This window comes from Crinia signifera, chromosome 11 (genome assembly GCF_055691185.1).
Source record: "Crinia signifera chromosome 11, ASM5569118v1, whole genome shotgun sequence".
In the NCBI taxonomy this organism is placed as follows: domain Eukaryota; kingdom Metazoa; phylum Chordata; class Amphibia; order Anura; family Myobatrachidae; genus Crinia; species Crinia signifera.
Window position 1 is genome coordinate 69,719,172 of NC_139227.1, and position 16,989 is coordinate 69,736,160.

At 45.2% G+C, this 16,989-nt stretch overlaps 1 protein-coding gene across 1 annotated transcript; it reads left to right on the plus strand.

The window, feature by feature from the left end:
• Positions 1–1,984: 1,984 nt before the first annotated feature.
• LOC146045406 (uncharacterized) lies at positions 1,985–10,374 on the plus strand. Its single transcript, XM_083164190.1, has 4 exons — positions 1,985–3,131; positions 7,949–8,105; positions 8,787–8,987; positions 9,671–10,374. The coding sequence occupies exons 1-4, from the start codon at positions 2,400–2,402 to the stop codon at positions 10,222–10,224; spliced, it is 1,644 nt and encodes a 547-aa protein (XP_083020316.1). The 5' UTR covers positions 1,985–2,399; the 3' UTR covers positions 10,225–10,374.
• Positions 10,375–16,989: the final 6,615 nt, after the last annotated feature.

Below are 16,989 nucleotides of genomic sequence, written 5' to 3' on the forward strand. Positions count from 1 at the left end.
TTTTCCTGGGTAATACACGGGTGTATGAAAGTGTGAAAAGGCTAGAACCGGGTTTTTCTCACAAAATGCAAAAAAGCAAGTTCATTGCGTTGCTCAAAACTGCTTTTTAAACAGCCAATCAAAGATACTTGTTAAACATCCAATCAAAGCTGCTATTAGATGCCACACATTTGATGGCAGGCATACCAGGGGAAGCAGTGTGAACGGGGCAGACACAGGAATTTCCCAGGTCTAAGGTGCAGTATGAATGGGATCTGTAGAGCTGAGATGCTCTGTGCCCCGCCAAAAACACAGGAACAAAAACCTGGGATTTTGCCGGGGCGGCAATGAGAACGCAGCATTAGAGTTATCTTGGGTAGGTGTGGCATTGAATTATTGCAGTGTTTCCTCCATTGCAACATATGGGGCCAGATGCACTAAGCTTCAAAAGTGATAAAATGGAGAGTGATTAACAACCAACCAATCAGCTCCTGCCTGCCTTTTCAAACACAGTCTGTGACATAGCAGACTCCTAGATTTCCTTCCTTTTTTCTAGACATACCCCACACAATCTCTCTCTACACTCTTCCGCAGCCGATCTACTTATTCTAATGTAAAGTAGGACCGTTGTATAAGCATTTCACTACATATTGTACTATGTATGACTTGTACAAAATTTGATTTGAGCAGGTAGGAGCTGATTGGTTGGCTGTTTATCTCTCACCATTGTATCACTTTTGAAGCTTAGTGCATCTGGCCCCATATGTTGCAATGGAGGAAACACTATGGTGTGTTGGCATGTAGCCATTGCCTGATAACATACAATATATGGTTTCTAGTGGAAAGCTGAAGTTTGTGTGTGCACATAGGTTGGGTGATGGTCATGGTGGCCAAACCATTGGTGCTTATTCTGTGTGGTGCCATTGATGGTTTTGTCATTTTTGTCTCTGATCCTGCGCTGCATCTGGCAGTTCTTCTATGGAAGAGCTGGGGCAGGGGCTGAGCTGTGACGGGCAGGGACGGGAAAGACATTGGGCAGATAGCTACCATTAATGGTGGAAAAACATCTGGGTGCACACCATCAATGGCAGTGGTATTCGGCATATGCCTTGACCATCAACTGTTTTGAATCATCAATGGTTGATGGCTATCCAGACCCGCATTGGGGGGCCCTTTAATTTAAAAAAAGATGTAATCAAGGAAACAGCCACCTACCTGTAATAGACACAGCCCTTTCAAACATGGTATAACCAGCAAATATCACAACAAAGCTGGGAGGAGCCAGAGGCTCCTGTTGCCCATTAGTAACATAGGAGCACAGCTATGGGCACAGACGCCAGCAGCCATTGGAAAGTAGCATGGGATGGTGATAGCCATCGGAATCCCAGCATTGAATGCTAAAAGCATTAAAGGTTTCCGACAGCCATCCCTGACCGAGGGTGCAAAATGAAGGCCTGGAAATGAAATCAGTTTAATTCAGAAAATTTTATAAGCAGTGGCTGATTTTCACCGGTCAATAATGGGGTGTATTTTCCCGATGTTTTGCAGTGTTTTCACTTGAAAAAGCCAGGTTTTCAGACAAAAACTGTGCTGTTTTTGGGGAATTAATTTCGCCTGCCGGAAGCAGGTGAAACAAAATCCCTGATAAGCTGCGGCATTCGCCGGTTTATCAGGCTAATAGAATAGCCCTGAGGCACAGCAATTATTGGAGAGAGTGTTTTAAAAAAATTGCTGGATTAACCTGATTTCTTTGCCAGAGTGGTCTCTTTTCACTACTTGCCCATATTACATAAATAGGACGGTACTTCCTGATCTTTGCGGCCAGCGCTACGCCAGTTACGTTAGCAGCTACTTAACAGCTACATAAGCATTTTTGGCAAGGAAAACACCACGCCACCATCTATTACCTTTAGTAAAGTTGTGGCGAGCACACTGTATATATAAGTATTTATATTTTAAAGCCCCCTCCAGAGCACAAGGTTGAAGTAATGTTCCCTCCCACTATCCCGTCATCACTGATTTGAAATCCCGGCGCCTGTACAGTGAGTGAGTGGAGAGAGAGGGGTGCGGACTGGAGGAGGAGACGCTTTGCAGTAGCGCTGTGTGATCCGTGGAGTCACTGCCCGACACTGACCAGGGACCGCTGTCTCCCAGCATCGTCCCCCCACATTGTCCGTGTTCAGGCATCCGGAACGAGGCTGTTTATTCTCTGACATCTATGATCCAGTTGCCTCGGGCTGTGATTGGCTGTACAGTCTCCCTGGCTCTCAGATACAACAAGTACTGCTGCTGCTGGCTGCACCAAACCAGTGCTCAGAGTGAGAGTGACCGCTCTGCAGGACGCATGGCAGCGCATCCTCTGTAACCTGTGCAGCACTTTGTCTCATCATTTACTGCGCTGCAGCCGGCTCTTACCTTCCATGTACTTTACTATGAGAGCCCAGTCTCTCGCCCACCCATGGAACGGGTCAGACCGGGCCTGGCTGTGCCGATGGCTGGAGGTGACCACAGCAAGCTTGCAGGAGCTCCAGCAAATGCGGCAAGAGGCCGAGCAGCGGGTGAGGGGGGCGCTGGGGGACGGACGTGCGGCTGCGGAGGACAGGGGGACCGGGGTCACACCTGCAGCATCTAACGTGAGGAGGACAATAGACCTGGAGCAGCCCAGTGCCCACATCCCAGAGCTATGTCACATTCAGGAGGAGGGGGATGATGTGCTGCTGTGGGGGTATAAGGTGGAAGGACAGAATCATGTGTCCACAGCAGCACAAGCCAGACCAGAGCTCCCCATCTTATATTCCAAATTCTCGGCAGGCCTGGCCCATGGAGACCCTGCACCCCATGGCAGGAGCTCGGCAGGCCTGGCCAATGGAGACCCTGCACCCCATGGCAGGAGCTCGGCAGGCCTGGCCCAAGGAGACCCTGAACCCCATGGCAGGAGCTCGGCAGGCCTGGCCAATGGAGACCCTGCACCCCATGGCAGGAGCTCGGCAGGCTTGGCTTATGGGAGGACATCAGCAGGACACAACCAGGAGAAGTTTGTCACCAGTACCATGGAGAAGACCCAGGGACCACCATGGGCCAGACCACTTGCTGCAGAACCAGAAGTTGTGGATTCCAGGGAAGAGAGTCTTGTATTGAATGAAGGGAGTGAGGTGAGATATTATATTTATAAACACTGATACTCTACACATGATGAGATCACCCTAAATGTAGTATCACACACCCCTTCTATTTCCTGACCCAAGAGCTTACACTTTACTTTATGAAGGTCACACAGTAGCATAGATTCACAGGAAATGTCTAAGGAGGCCACTAATGGGTAAAACATGCACCTGTACCTATCTGGATAAAAGGTGCATGTTTGTGTAAGGTGTGTTGAGGATGTCTAATTGCAGGGCAAAGTCTCCCTACTCAGAAATGTAAAGTGCTTTCAGCAATTGTGCTATTAAAGGTAATAGCGAAACAAATGACAGTACTGCCTTTATGACCCTTTAATGTGCAATAGAAGGCTACTCTTCACTAAATAAGATTTGTGCCACCAGACAGGCTTGTTGCTGGGAAGCTCCCTTTCGGGATCTATGGGCTAATCCAGAATTTGTTAATCAGCAATTTGCAAATTGAGTGACTATCAAAGGACTGTGCATGCAGATTGTATACATCGCGCATAGGCGAGGGTAAATAGCGACATGAGTATGGATCGTACACGCAATCCCCTGGAAGTTTGACTGACAGGAAGCTGCCATTTCCTCGGAGTTCCAGAAAACTGTGGTCGTGCCATGGTGTTTTCATTGTGGGTCAGTGGCGTTAGCGCTGACCATTTTCAACCTGTTTTAGTTGCAGATTAGTTGAAGCCAGAGTTACTCAGATTTGCACATTGGGATCAAACTATAAACATAAAAACTCTTTGATGGTTTGGGAATTATATATGGATCAGCGATCCATTTGCAATTCTCTTACAATTTAGCAAGGGGATTTTTTTTCTGTCTGGGCGGCGGCTTACTCCTCGCAGACAACTGCAACCTCTCAGATTAGCGGTGCATGCTGGATTGGCCCCTTCATACTTTTTCTTTTCTCAAAACTTGCAGAAAGTTTAAAATGTATACAACAGAAAAGGGGTGAAAGCTGCGTTAATAAAAATATCAAGTACCATGGAAGAATACACTTACACAAAGGGGGTGTTTTTTGTATTTTTACTAAATATATTAAATCGTATTTTAATTTTAAGAAAAAACAATTGAACATAAAAAATATATATAAAAATTCATATACTTTCCAGGTGGCCACCTAAAGACATATATCAATATACATTAGTACATAAAAATGCAATTGGATGAATTATAAACGTATACGTTTTATAGTAAAACAGGTGTGAAAGTTTAAAATGCAACGCTTACAGCTGTACTTCCAGTCAGCTGTGAGTCCTAGCGTGCCTTCCTCCCCTCCTTTTTTAAAATGGTAACAGGGAGGGGTATAATTGGGAAGATCAGTAATTAGCTTCATATAAATCCATACAGAGTCCTGGGGTTCATAGCTAAGGAACTGTAAAAGGGTCCATCCAACCTAGAAATTCCTTTTTAAATAAGGGACCGGTTCACAAATATTGCAGTCTTTTGCAGAACAATCTCATCCTGTTATGTTGTGTGTTTTTTTTTTTTTTTTTTTATCTTCAGCTGCACACCATTCATGATAAGGGCTAAGGTACTGGCCTGAACTCAGCACAAACGTGTTGATTTTTTTTGTGCACAGCTCTATGGGGGTAGCCCCCACCCCAAAAAAAATCCTCAAGAGCAGAGGAACTGTAAGTGTGACATAAAGCCGCATTTAAGCCAGGTTCACGATCAGCCATTGTGCTGATGGTTGGGGCAATTTCCATTTACCCCGGACAGTAGAGATTGCCATACACGTTATATGATGTAATGAAGGATAGAACAAGCTTCCGTTCTTTGATACAATGCAGCAGGTTGTACATGATCTCTTCTGTTTAGCTGTGCTGCATGGGTGAATACGGGAGCTCACAATCGGGCATACACACTAGGCGATATGTACTATTTTGTTCTGATATCGTGCTAGTGTGGACCGGCCTGCAAGGGGACTCGCTGCTAATTTATTCTGTTACAATTGTCCAGTCCATGTACAAAATCATACTTTACTGGGACATTTTTGCTTTTTAAATTAAAGAAATTACTGGTAACAGTAATGATTTTCGTTTCCAAGTAAAAACAATGAGTCCTTGGTAAAGCCTTATACACACTGAGCGATTGTTCACCTGTTCAATGGGGTACTTGTTTCCTAGCAGGGCACCCACTAAGCTATTTGCTTAGTGGGCTATTCTGCATAGTGAAATCGCATCACACATCACATCGCATGGCTTTTTGTGCCTTGCGATGTGTGCAATGCAATCTCAGTACTTCATATGGTAAAACAGCACCACTCTCCATGTCACCCCGAAGCGTGACTAGCGCAGCGGAACGCATCCTCCGCCCTTTTCATACCCCCACTATCCACGTCGGCGTGGAGTTGATTTTATATAGTGTGGCAAGCGGACGCGGATTACTTTACATGTATTCCGCGTCCCCTTGCGGGGCTCGCTGCGCTCGCCACACTATATAAAATCAGCTCCATGCCGACGTGGATAGTGGGGGTATGAAAAGGTCGGAGGATGCGTTCCGCGGGTCTCGCTGCACACGCCACGCTTCGGGGTGATGTGGAGAGTGGTGCTGTTTTAGGTGTTTTACCATATGAACTACTGAGATCTCATCTCACGCCACAAAAAAGGGCCATGCGATGTGATTTCACTCGGGGTGCAGTGAATAAATTAGCTACTGAGCATACGTAGGAAATCTGGGCGCCCTGCTAGGAAACAAGTACCACAGCCTGACAGATGGCGGTAATGCAGGAACGCGTCCGGGGATTTTAAACTGAAAACACCCAAAGTGAGCTGTTTTCAGCTGAAAATTGAGGTGAGCACTGATGGGAAAATAGCAGATTGCTGGGCTTAAAATCGCTCTGTGCATACAGACGGAGTGATTTTTCGCATGTCGAATAGATCTTCCCGGGGTGGATCCACCTTGTCGCTCATCTGCTTGTAATATGTCGATGATGCGGGAGCATGCATCACTGCTCATCACCGGGCTGTACACACTGGGCAGCTTTTGAGCTGAAAGCAGCTCAAACAACTAAACTGAGCTGCTTTCAGCTCACATTCGTCTAGTGTGTATTGGGCTTTTAAAGTTACATACACACTGGGCGATTATGCCCACCGTGTATGGACAGTGATGACCGCTGTCATCGCTGGGGGGAAAGCCGCTCAGTGCATACACACTGAGCTGCTTGGCCCCTTCCTGGCACTGTAAGCGGGGGGCGGATGGCTTTGCATAGTGCATCGCTATGCAAAGCCGCTTATCTAGCATCACCGCTCACCACTCATTGCCGGGCCATACACACTGGACAGCTTTGAGCTGAAAGCTGCTCAAACTTGGTGTTTTGAGCGGCTTTCAGCTCAGTCGCCCAGTGTGTATGGGCCTTTAGAGTACCAAAACAAAATCTTCCATTTGCTTAGTTAGTGCCACCAAGTGGCCAAACCATGAATTGCAGTCAACAGATTACAGCAGTGGTAGACAAATCCAGTCCTCCAGAGCTACCAACAGTTCACATTTTCTAGATCACCTAGCTGGGGCACAGGTGCACTCATTACTGACTGACATTTTATATGATCCAGAGGTGGAGCTAATTACTTCACTTATGATTCTATGAGGAGACCTAGAAAATGTTAACTGTTGGTAGCTCTTGAGGACTGGAGTTGGCTATCCCTGGATTAGATCAACCTTCCAAATGAACTCCTAAAGGGACATACACGTTGCAATTTTGTGCTAAACGATCTTCTAGATTGCGTAGCATTTCTGTGCATCAGATGCAACCATGTCAGGGAAAGCCCAGCCCGGTGTGGTTGCATCTGATGCAGCCAGGGCCGGCAACAGAAATCTTGGGGCCCTGTACAATGATATTTCTGGGGCCCCCACCTAATCCCAAATCCACACAACCCTCTCCTGCATGAGCCTCCATTTTAACCTTTCACTGCTCCAGATCCTGCGGACTTCTCTCGTTCTCAGTCCTGCTTGCCTGTCACTTTCACAAAATAATGTAGAGCACTACGAGCAGGTAGTTTGCAAGGGGGGAACAGCTAGTACAGGCACTGGCTGCGTCGGGGCATGGAAGCTCTGGTGCACTTAAGATTGCTGGGGCCGTTGCACTTGATTCAGGGACCTGATTCAGGGACATTATTTTAGGATTTATTAAAGTTCCTAGGTTACTAAAAGCGTAACATAAAAGAGAATCATTGTGACAGCCAGGAAAGCAGGGCTATGGCTTCACCTTCAATGCCAACTCCTATGTTTTATTAATAGAGGAGTATGTCAAAAGGTTTTGCTTGCCAACTCCACAGTGCTGCTTGGAAGCCTTGCTGTGACTATCTAGTCAGATGTCCAGTTGTGGATAAAACAATGTTCGAGACTCATGCTGGCCATACACTAGGGCGACTTTTCCCCTTGGAGAAGTCACCCACATTCCCCCCCCTCTTCTCCCCTTGAGCTGCCTTGGACCTTCCCAAGTGGCAGGATTGCATGCGATCCCAGCCAAGCCTGCCTGGCGTGGAAGCAATCGATTGCTTCTGCAGCCTATGTGTCTCCCAGGTTCCAGTGCAATGCACATGTCAATCACATGCAATTTGGATGCTTTCCATCCGATTGACTGCTGCAACCGCATGAAAAATTAAGCCCAAATTGCATGTGCATCACCCTAGTGTATGGGGGCCTTTAGATATAAAATATTTCCTGTGTAATGTCTATTCATGGGTCTGGTGAGTTCTGTCGGATTAACTATGGAGCATTCCAAAAGGTCTATACTTGTGTATTTGGGCAAACTATTTTATGCAGTATTAGAAGTTTTTACATCTGTCTTCAACTTTATCCAGCTGCTGCTCTCTGCTTTCTCATCTGAGCCGGCATCCCTGCGCAGAATTGGATCCGGATCTTTGGCACCGCGTCTCAGATTGGGGAGTTCTGGAGTAACTAGTGATCTTCTGTATACAAGGAGGATGAGTGGGAACTGTTTATCTGCTCATAGCTCAGGTACTAGAGACTGTACATCGGATGCAGTATATTATGTCCACACTGTAATAGTCTACAATGCTGACAATGATATTTTCTGGCACACCTAACCCTAAAATCATGTTGACATTCTGTCATTGTCTGCATAAGAACTACACACTATGTAAATAATAATAATAATAATTAGTGTCAGATAATGTCTCCCCTTTTCATTACTTCTACTCTGCAGAAAGTATTGAATACTGCACCAATTTCATCTGTATTTAAATATTGTACGGTTTCTTCTCCAAGGAAAAGGGTTTCAAATCCGATCCGTACACCATTCTGGTTCAGTTTATGACCAATATGGGGGCATATCTGATCTCATCAGAGTTTGTGTGTGAGATGTTGGCCGAACTCTGACTTTTATTTTTTAAAGCGCCAATCCTTTACAAGGTGAAACCATGCCTTGTGAAAGATTGCCACTTCAAAAAAGCCCCACGTGGCTGCATTCCTGTCAAAACACTTTTTATCTGTTGCAAATTTTGCTCAAATTAAACCTCTTGGATCTGGTGACTATATTACATTGTACTGATTTGGTTATGCCAATTTAAACCAACTTCTCAACAAGACCAATTCAGCAGAACAGTGTGGTATATGGGGTATTTGGTAATGCAGTATTGTATATGACCCCATAATAATTGTGTTCTCTCTCTTGTGCAGGCTTCTATGAAACCAGTGATTTGGACTCCACTTCCTCCTCCTGCTCTTCCCTTTGCAGTGACACCTCCTGCCACACATCCACTTCTGTCATGTCACCGCACAGAAGCTTGGCCATGAGACCCAGGTCTATCGACTGCACTGCTGAGCGCAGAAAAGAGCTGCAAAATGGGAGGGTGCAAACAAAGCGACCAATGTCTGCAGGTAACCTACAATGCCATGCTCCAAAACTCTTGTCATTGCAGAGTGATTTTCACATTTTTTTTTTTTGCTCAAGACAAAAACCGCTGTCATATATTGTTCTCTAGTGGTTTCTATATCTATATTCTAAATGTAGGTTCCTTGTATAAATCGGCCGATTTACACCTGCTTATAACAGACCGAATTAGGCCCTTCCCCGATGTTTGGGGTTTGTGCGAACCCCGGGAGCGAATGGCTTCAGTGAGTTTTACACTCGCTGAGCAGTGTTTGCCTCAGAGGGGGGCGGACATGGAGCGGGAGCAGGGGAACCCCCAGCGTTTTATGGGTATCCCCATGAAAATGCTGGGCGTTCCCCTGGGAACGCATGGGGGCGCCCCCTTTTCGGCCATCCCCATGTGAAATAAGTCAGTTTTCACTGATTTTTATTTCCGAAAGGGAGATAAATCATTTGATGGTGGGGGTGGGGGGGGGGGGGGTGCTGACCTGTTCGCTAGGCTGTGAGTATAAGCAGTGTAGTAGATGGGTCCAATTCAGGCCCCAAGTCTGTTATTGTGTAGAACTGCCTGAATTAATGTATAAAATTGTCATGTTTTGAGCTTCATTTTATTTTACAGTGTGTAATTCTATAAATCAGGAGCGTTTGGGTTACTGCATTTGTAATTCTTGACTACCTTTTCCTTCTCCAGGGGCTGTGGATGGATTCTTCCTGCTGTCTGTTTACAATTCCCGATGCGACATCACACAAAGTAACCATATGACCCCTTATGACCATCCGTTTTCTGACCCTCCCCCACTTTGTGCAATCCAGCAGCGGCATAAAGCTGAGCGTTATATTTGTAAGCTGGCTCTTAAATACCGCTGTAAGCCAGGAGTGACTACTCTTCCAACTGACCTAGGACCTCCAACACATAGGCGGCCAGTCCTGCCTTTCTTTCGGCCCGATTGCCATGCCAGTTGTCATCTATCACCACAAGTTTCTTCCATATCTACCAGCTTAGGAGATGTACGCAAACCCCCCAAGGGTTCGTGGGGTCGGTTCCTGAGTCGGGTAATGCTTCGGAGGGACTCGAGGACTGCAGCTTCGGAGTTAAACCTTGATCAGTGTGGCCAGAGTCCACAAGGTACCCTGCGAGGTTCACCGGTGGCAGAAAGCCAGCTCCTGCGGGCAAAATCTGTCCGTGATTTGCTGTCTGTTAATCCATTTAAGAGAAGTCAGAGAGGGCTGAACAAAGTATGGTAGCTCTTCACATCGCTGTGATTGCCTGTGTAAATATATGTGTATAAACTATGTATATTCAAATTAAAAACTAATCAGGAAAAACGTGTTTATTTTGAATAATATAACTAATATGCATGTACACTACGTAATGCTGCCATCCTCCCATGAACAAGGTGGCGTCTCATATTTGTCTTGATTCACACTTTTTCCCCCCCCTTGGTTTAGTATAGAACCCCGTCTTTAGTTGCCTCCCCCTCTATACATCAATACCTGGTTGCTCTTTGTTCGTCAAGACTGAGGGAGACCTAGTGCTATTTTTCATCAGGAACTCAGTTCCTGAACCTCTAATTAAATATGACATCATCAGGAACTGGGTTCCTGAACCTGTTCTCAGCCAAAATGAACTTTCCATAAAATAAGTTTGATTTTGAAAGTCCGCTGTGAGTGCCTTTGTTTCTAAATACAATATATACTCTCCATCTCCATTAATTGATCCAACCACAGACCTGGAGTTCCTGGACCTATTTTTCCAGAAAAATAGAACTGGAGACCATCATAATAAAGCCATGGTCACATGAGAACCATTGCAGGATTTTCATAGACTCAGGGGCAGACGCAGGATTTTCAGAAGGGGGTTTCCAGAGGGGCAGAGCAAAGCACAGAGATGGACACTGAGGTGACCCAGTATATGCCGGGTCAGTTAAAGTATTATAGATAGACCAAATGTATATTAATATAAATAAATAATATATATATATATATATATATATATATATATATATATATATATATATATATATATATATATATATATATATATATATATAAAATCCAAGGGTCATGGGCACTCACTTGGCAATTGCTTGGTGCCTGATGGGAGCACCGCCCTTGGAATTCACTAAGTGTAGACCCCTGGGCATAGCAATGTATTGGGGCCCCTACCTATCCTCTAGCAGTAGGGGTGGGGGAAGCTTTGATGTCCCGCGGGTGGTAGGGGGTATTATATCAAACGCTCAGCATGTAGGGCCTGGATCAGTAATTTCCACTAATTACCCCTTTACTGCACAGATGGTGGGATATGGGGTGGGAGAAGGGGGCATTGGGCTGAATGAAGGGGCCCTGATATATAACTTCCGGGTTGGTAGAGGATGTTTAATATGCAGAGAAGGGGTGTATAGTGGAGTGGGCTTATTATTCATAATTTTCTGGTGGAAGGACAGCTTGCTTGACTGCAGATATCTCCAGTTCCCGGAAATAGATTTCTTAGATTTTATTGGAATTAAAAACTAGAGAATCCCACCTACCAAATGGTATTGGGGACTATGGGATCAGAGTTCAGGGGGCAGAGCAATCCACCAACGAGTATATAAAACTACATACCAGGTGTGTGGAGCTGGAGCAGTAACCAGCTGCTGGAAGGCTGATATCTCTGGTTCTGGGAACAGTAGAGACAAGCTGCTAGTATCCATCAAAAGGAGAGAGTCCCAGGTTTAGGAATGTACCCTCAGAAAAGCTCTAAGTCAGACAGAAACTGAAATATCTGACTGGGAAGAGCAATTAACAGGCTTGGATGGGGACCACTGCTTTGAAGTCAGATATCTCCGGTTCCCAAGGACAGATTTTTAAAATTCTTGTACCCATGGAAAGAGGGGCCCCTCAGCTTAGACTCCTAGGGGGTGTCTGGGTATTCAGAAACCCCCTGCGCTACTGCGACCTCATCCTGCCACTGCTTTTTGTCACTCACCATTATCACACATTTATTATAGTCTTAACTTAGAAGTATTCCAAGCTCATGTTATTTGTTTAAACAAATGAGAACATCAGTGATTGCCTCTGGAGAGAAATCCAAAACAAATTGGTGTACTCTAGCCCAGTGGTTATCAATCTTGGTCGTGTAGGACCCCCAACAGTGCACGGTTTCCAGGTCACCCAGCATGTGCACAGGTGCATTCATTATTCACTGACACATTTGAAAAGATCACAGGTGAAGCTAATTATTTCATCTGTGATTCTGTGTGGAGACCTGGAAACTGAACTTTTGGGGTACTTGAGGACTAAGGTTGAGAACCAATGCTCTAGCCCACAGGTTCTCAAACTCTGTCCTCAGGACCCCACACAGTGCATGTTTTGCAGGTCTCCTCACAGAATTACAAGTGAAATAATTAGCTCCACCTGTGGATCTTTTAATATGTGTCAATGAGTAATGAATGCCACTGTGCATCTGCTGGGTGATCTGGAAAACATGAACTGTGTGGGGTCCTGAAGACCGAGTTTGAGAACCCCTGCTCTAGCTTATAGATTACAATAGCTATCCTAATCTTAACTCTTTGCAGGCCAAAATTTTATTTTTTGGGGGCAAAGGCAACAGTCAGGTTTAAATTGTTTTTTTTTTTGTGGTTTTTTTTATTCAAAAATGGTCTACAATGAATGTTGAACAATGTTAATGTTATTTTAAAGTGGCTCACCACTGGATCTGCTATTACCACTAGGACTGTTGAGCCTGACTAGATGTTGGACCTCAAAGGGTTAACATAGTGTTTTGTTACCAGGACCATTTCCGAAAAGCTCTGAAAAGCTAAAGCCCTGTACACACGGGGGAGATATATTGCTCAGTGTCTCCTTTTCATCAGCGACCAGAGATGGTCGCTGATGAAAGGGAACCTCTGCCGGCGGTGCTGCAGAGGTAATCAGCTGGTCGCAGGAGCAAGTTCCTGCGACCAGCGATTAGAATGGGGCTGAAAGCGGGAGCGCGCACCCGGCGATTTATCACCGGGGCACACTCCCATCACTGGCAATATGGTCGCCTGCGACCATATTCCCAGCGATTATAGCCCCTATCGCCACCCGTGTGTACACAGCTTAAGGGAGACTTTCAGTTCCCATAGACTGCTATGGGGGCTGCTTTTGTGAAAAATAACAGATCTCCATATTTTATTTGGTGATGAACACTTAAAGTAAATGGCCATGCTACTTAAATAATGTGGCATTAATCTGATTGTTTGAAAAATAGTTAAAAAAAAAAGGCTTCTATAGAAAAGTAACTAATTTAATCTAATTTACAAAGGCTCTTGGGTCACTTGATTCCACTCATATGATTTAATGAAAGTGAAATTAATGTTTGTGTAAAGGGACACGGATTAACTCCTTTTACACCACTGACCCGGGTCCATGAGGGAAAAACCCGGGTTTTTGCGGCGGTGTAAAAGGGGTATATCGCTGGTGCACGATATATCGCCGGTGCACACTCCCATCGCGGGCAGTATGGTCGCTCAGCGACCATATTGCCCGCGATATTAGACAAAATCGCCCCCGTGTGTACACAGCCTAAGAATTATTCTGTGCAGGGTAAATACTGTCTGCTTTTGCATATATGTGATGAATGTATATATGTTACATAGAAGGTTATAGGCATATAACACCTTTTGAGATGCTCTTAATGTAAGATATAGTTTGGTTGGTGATATACACTATCCCCATAGGGGACATGATATGCTCTGCCATTATATAGATAAGTGCCTTCACAGAAGGCAGCCCAGACTTTCGTAGACAGAATAAAGCCATTTTTATTACTATAATAAGTTGGAACTCCTCTCAGAGGGAAGTGGACTGTCCCAGCCAGAGATACTTATGGAATTAATAACAGGACTATGAGACTGTCCCTGTGTTCAGGGGAGCACAACTCAAATCCAACAGGCACCTTAATAAATAAAAGTTATATGGCACGTGCTGCGGGCGGGAGACGGTACCCAGCGCGAGGACAAAGATATATAAGGAACAGCCGTTTTTCTAGTTGCGCAGTTTTCCTGAGGCAAAGTGTAAAAAGGGCAGAGCTGCGCAGCTGGATATGAAGCGGAGAGCGGTGCTGGGTGGCCAAGAGTAATTACCTGTGATCCGGCAGGTTCCATTAAGCTCCGGTGACGCTGTCTTGGTTCCCGGTGCCTGCTGACAGAGAGGCTGGAGTGCGGAGTGACACGGAGCAGCGTCATCGCGACGGGGAGGTTCCGAGAGGCGGCGCCAACCCGGGAGGCCGGACGGAGGCAGTAACAGGTTGGTGGAAGGTGGTGCCCAGATGAGGAGGACGGGCCGAACCTAGCCGCATCATCCCCAGTACAGGACGCACGGAGGCGGGGAGTGAGGCGGAGAGTGAGCCATAACCCCAGCAGAGAGAAGGAGACTGGGCGGATCCAGCAACAGATCCAAGGAGCGAGTGAGTGGTACTCAAGCCCCCATTTGTAATCAAACGCCTCCCTGGGCAAGCCCACACAAAATACACAGTGTAATACAGACAGGGCAGCATACAAAACGCCCACATAGATAGGAGCCCTTATAAAGGAGTTTGCACAGTATTGCGTGACACTGCAGCCCAGAGCAGCCCCAGTACAGCTAACTACACTCTGCAAAGAGTAACTTAGTCAAGCCTAAGTGACAGCTTGATACTCAGATACAGTTTCTTCCTCTAGCAATTGCTCACAGTTTACCATTATCATATACTGCCAGCAGTTCAAATAAAGGGCACACTTATTTAGTGATGTCAAGACTGGGCTGCAAAGACTAAGTTGTGACCAGTTCAAGTAAGGGGTTGTGAAATACTGACGATCAAAATACTATCCCCGTGTGTCTCTAATAAAGATATATAAATACAATCAGGGCTAAACCCGGCTAACAAAAGAGCCAGGGGACGCCTCAAAGGGAAATACATCCAGCTGACAAGAGCCAGAGAGCGCTGCATAACATACAAGAGAGAAAGCATATGAAAAGCACAAGGGCTAAACCCGACTTCTAGTGGTCAGGGGACGCCCCCAACGAGAGAAGCATAGTCTTATATATCGAGTGACAGCTACAAAAGTCAGTGCAGGAAATCCTAGGCAGAATCTCTTTTCTAGGCATATTTCGGCGGTTGCCTAGCAACTCAACGCTGAAGAAAAAGTGTCCAGGCCAGAGGCAGTTACAGCTGCTATAGGACAATTAAAATAGATACAAGAGAAAAATTGACAGGCTGTGCACAGTGAAGGTTAGCTAACCAACCAAGTAACCGGAATTAACTTTACATCGAACTGAGTTCTGGTAGGAGTAAAACTAACTAGTAAGATAGCGGTTAAGTAATAATAACAGGGTTACAGCTGTTATACGTAGTGGTGTAACTAAGACTTTTTAGTAACATCTGTGTTTCGGGGTTAGAACATTGTATTCACTTGCATTGTAAAACAACCCGTCTGTACGCTGTTAAATAGAGAGAAAACTTGATGAGGTTGCCGGTAATGTAAAAGTTCAGATACAGTTAGTATTGAAAGTTAAATAGACATATATATTATTGCGCAATAAGTCACACATACTATACTATTTTTGCCGGTGATTTTACAACTTAATTCCCTACAGTTAATAGTACATATGCATTGTTTGATTCATAAGTGTTGTTTTTAGCATCAAAGGTAGGAAAATATGTTCTGTTTATTGTGAGGACCTGGTGAACAGAGATAACCGGTGGATTACAGACATGTTCCGGTAAAATAAAACTTGTACTTAAATTGAGATGTATTGCATGTATCTGCTCCTGTGAGAGAAAAAGTGACAGTGTAATTCTTACGATTTGGTTCATTGTTTAATGCATAATAAAAAGTCTTTGGAAGCTCAAGTGTAATCTTTGAAGAAGAAGGAGTAAACTATCTACTTACCTGGGAAATCCTGGTTGATTTCACAATTGGCGTCCACGAACAGGAGACGAAGGAAAAATGTCAAACCCTCAAACTCCTGCGTCAATTTCTGGAAGAAGGTTCCTACCGGCAATAGACCCCTCACCTAATAGAAGAGTAAACGCTACGAGGGAAGGAGATGCAACGGATACAGTAAGTTCTACTATACGCAAACCGGCATCGATAACCATGCCCTATTACTTCGGTGCGCCATGGCTCCCCACTTATACCGGAGACAGCAAGACAACTGAAACCAATGCGTTCCGCGACTTTAGGGAACAAATGGAGACCATGTTCCAGGTATATAAGTTAGATGAAGACCAACAAGTGGAGATTCTTTTGGCTCAACTGAAGGGGTTTGCGAAAAGGGAAGTGAAGTCGTGGCCGGAAAGCCAAAAGAAATCGGCAAAGGACATACTGGACAAGTTGGCAAAGGAGTTCGATGAGAAGACTCTGTCAGAACTTAAAACACAGTTTTATTCTAGGAAACAACAACCGCATGAAACGCTTCAAGAATATGCTGTAGTATTACAAGAGGCATTCCGGGATATAAAGTTGTGTGCCCCAAGAGAACCGATTGAAGAAGACGAGACTTTAACCAACCAATTTCTCGACGGAATTTATGATGTGAATACCAAAGGACAGTTAAAAATGTTACATCGACAAGAAGCACCCATCAGCTTTTCAGACTTCAAGGAACTGATCAGAAAAGTGTTAGGCGATAAACCCAAAAAGGGAAGCGCTAAATGTACCTGTCGAAACCACTCTTCAGCAAATTCAATCCACCGCCTCTAAAGACCCTATCACAGAAATGAAAGGACAAATTGCTGAATTAACCCAAGGGATGACTGAGCTGTGTCGAGAGTTGAGAACATTGAAAGAAACACAGGCACCACCGAGATCATGGCGGATGGGGAGGGAACCACCCTACGGTAGTGCAGGGCGAGGAACTTCATGGAGCTCTAGACGACTCCCTACAGACAAATTCGATGAGCAAGGAAGACCTATCTGCCGGCATTGCCAGAGAAGTGGACATATAGAGCGAAATTGCCGTAGCTCCGACCCTTTAAACGAAGAAATCCAGAGGGCAGGGACC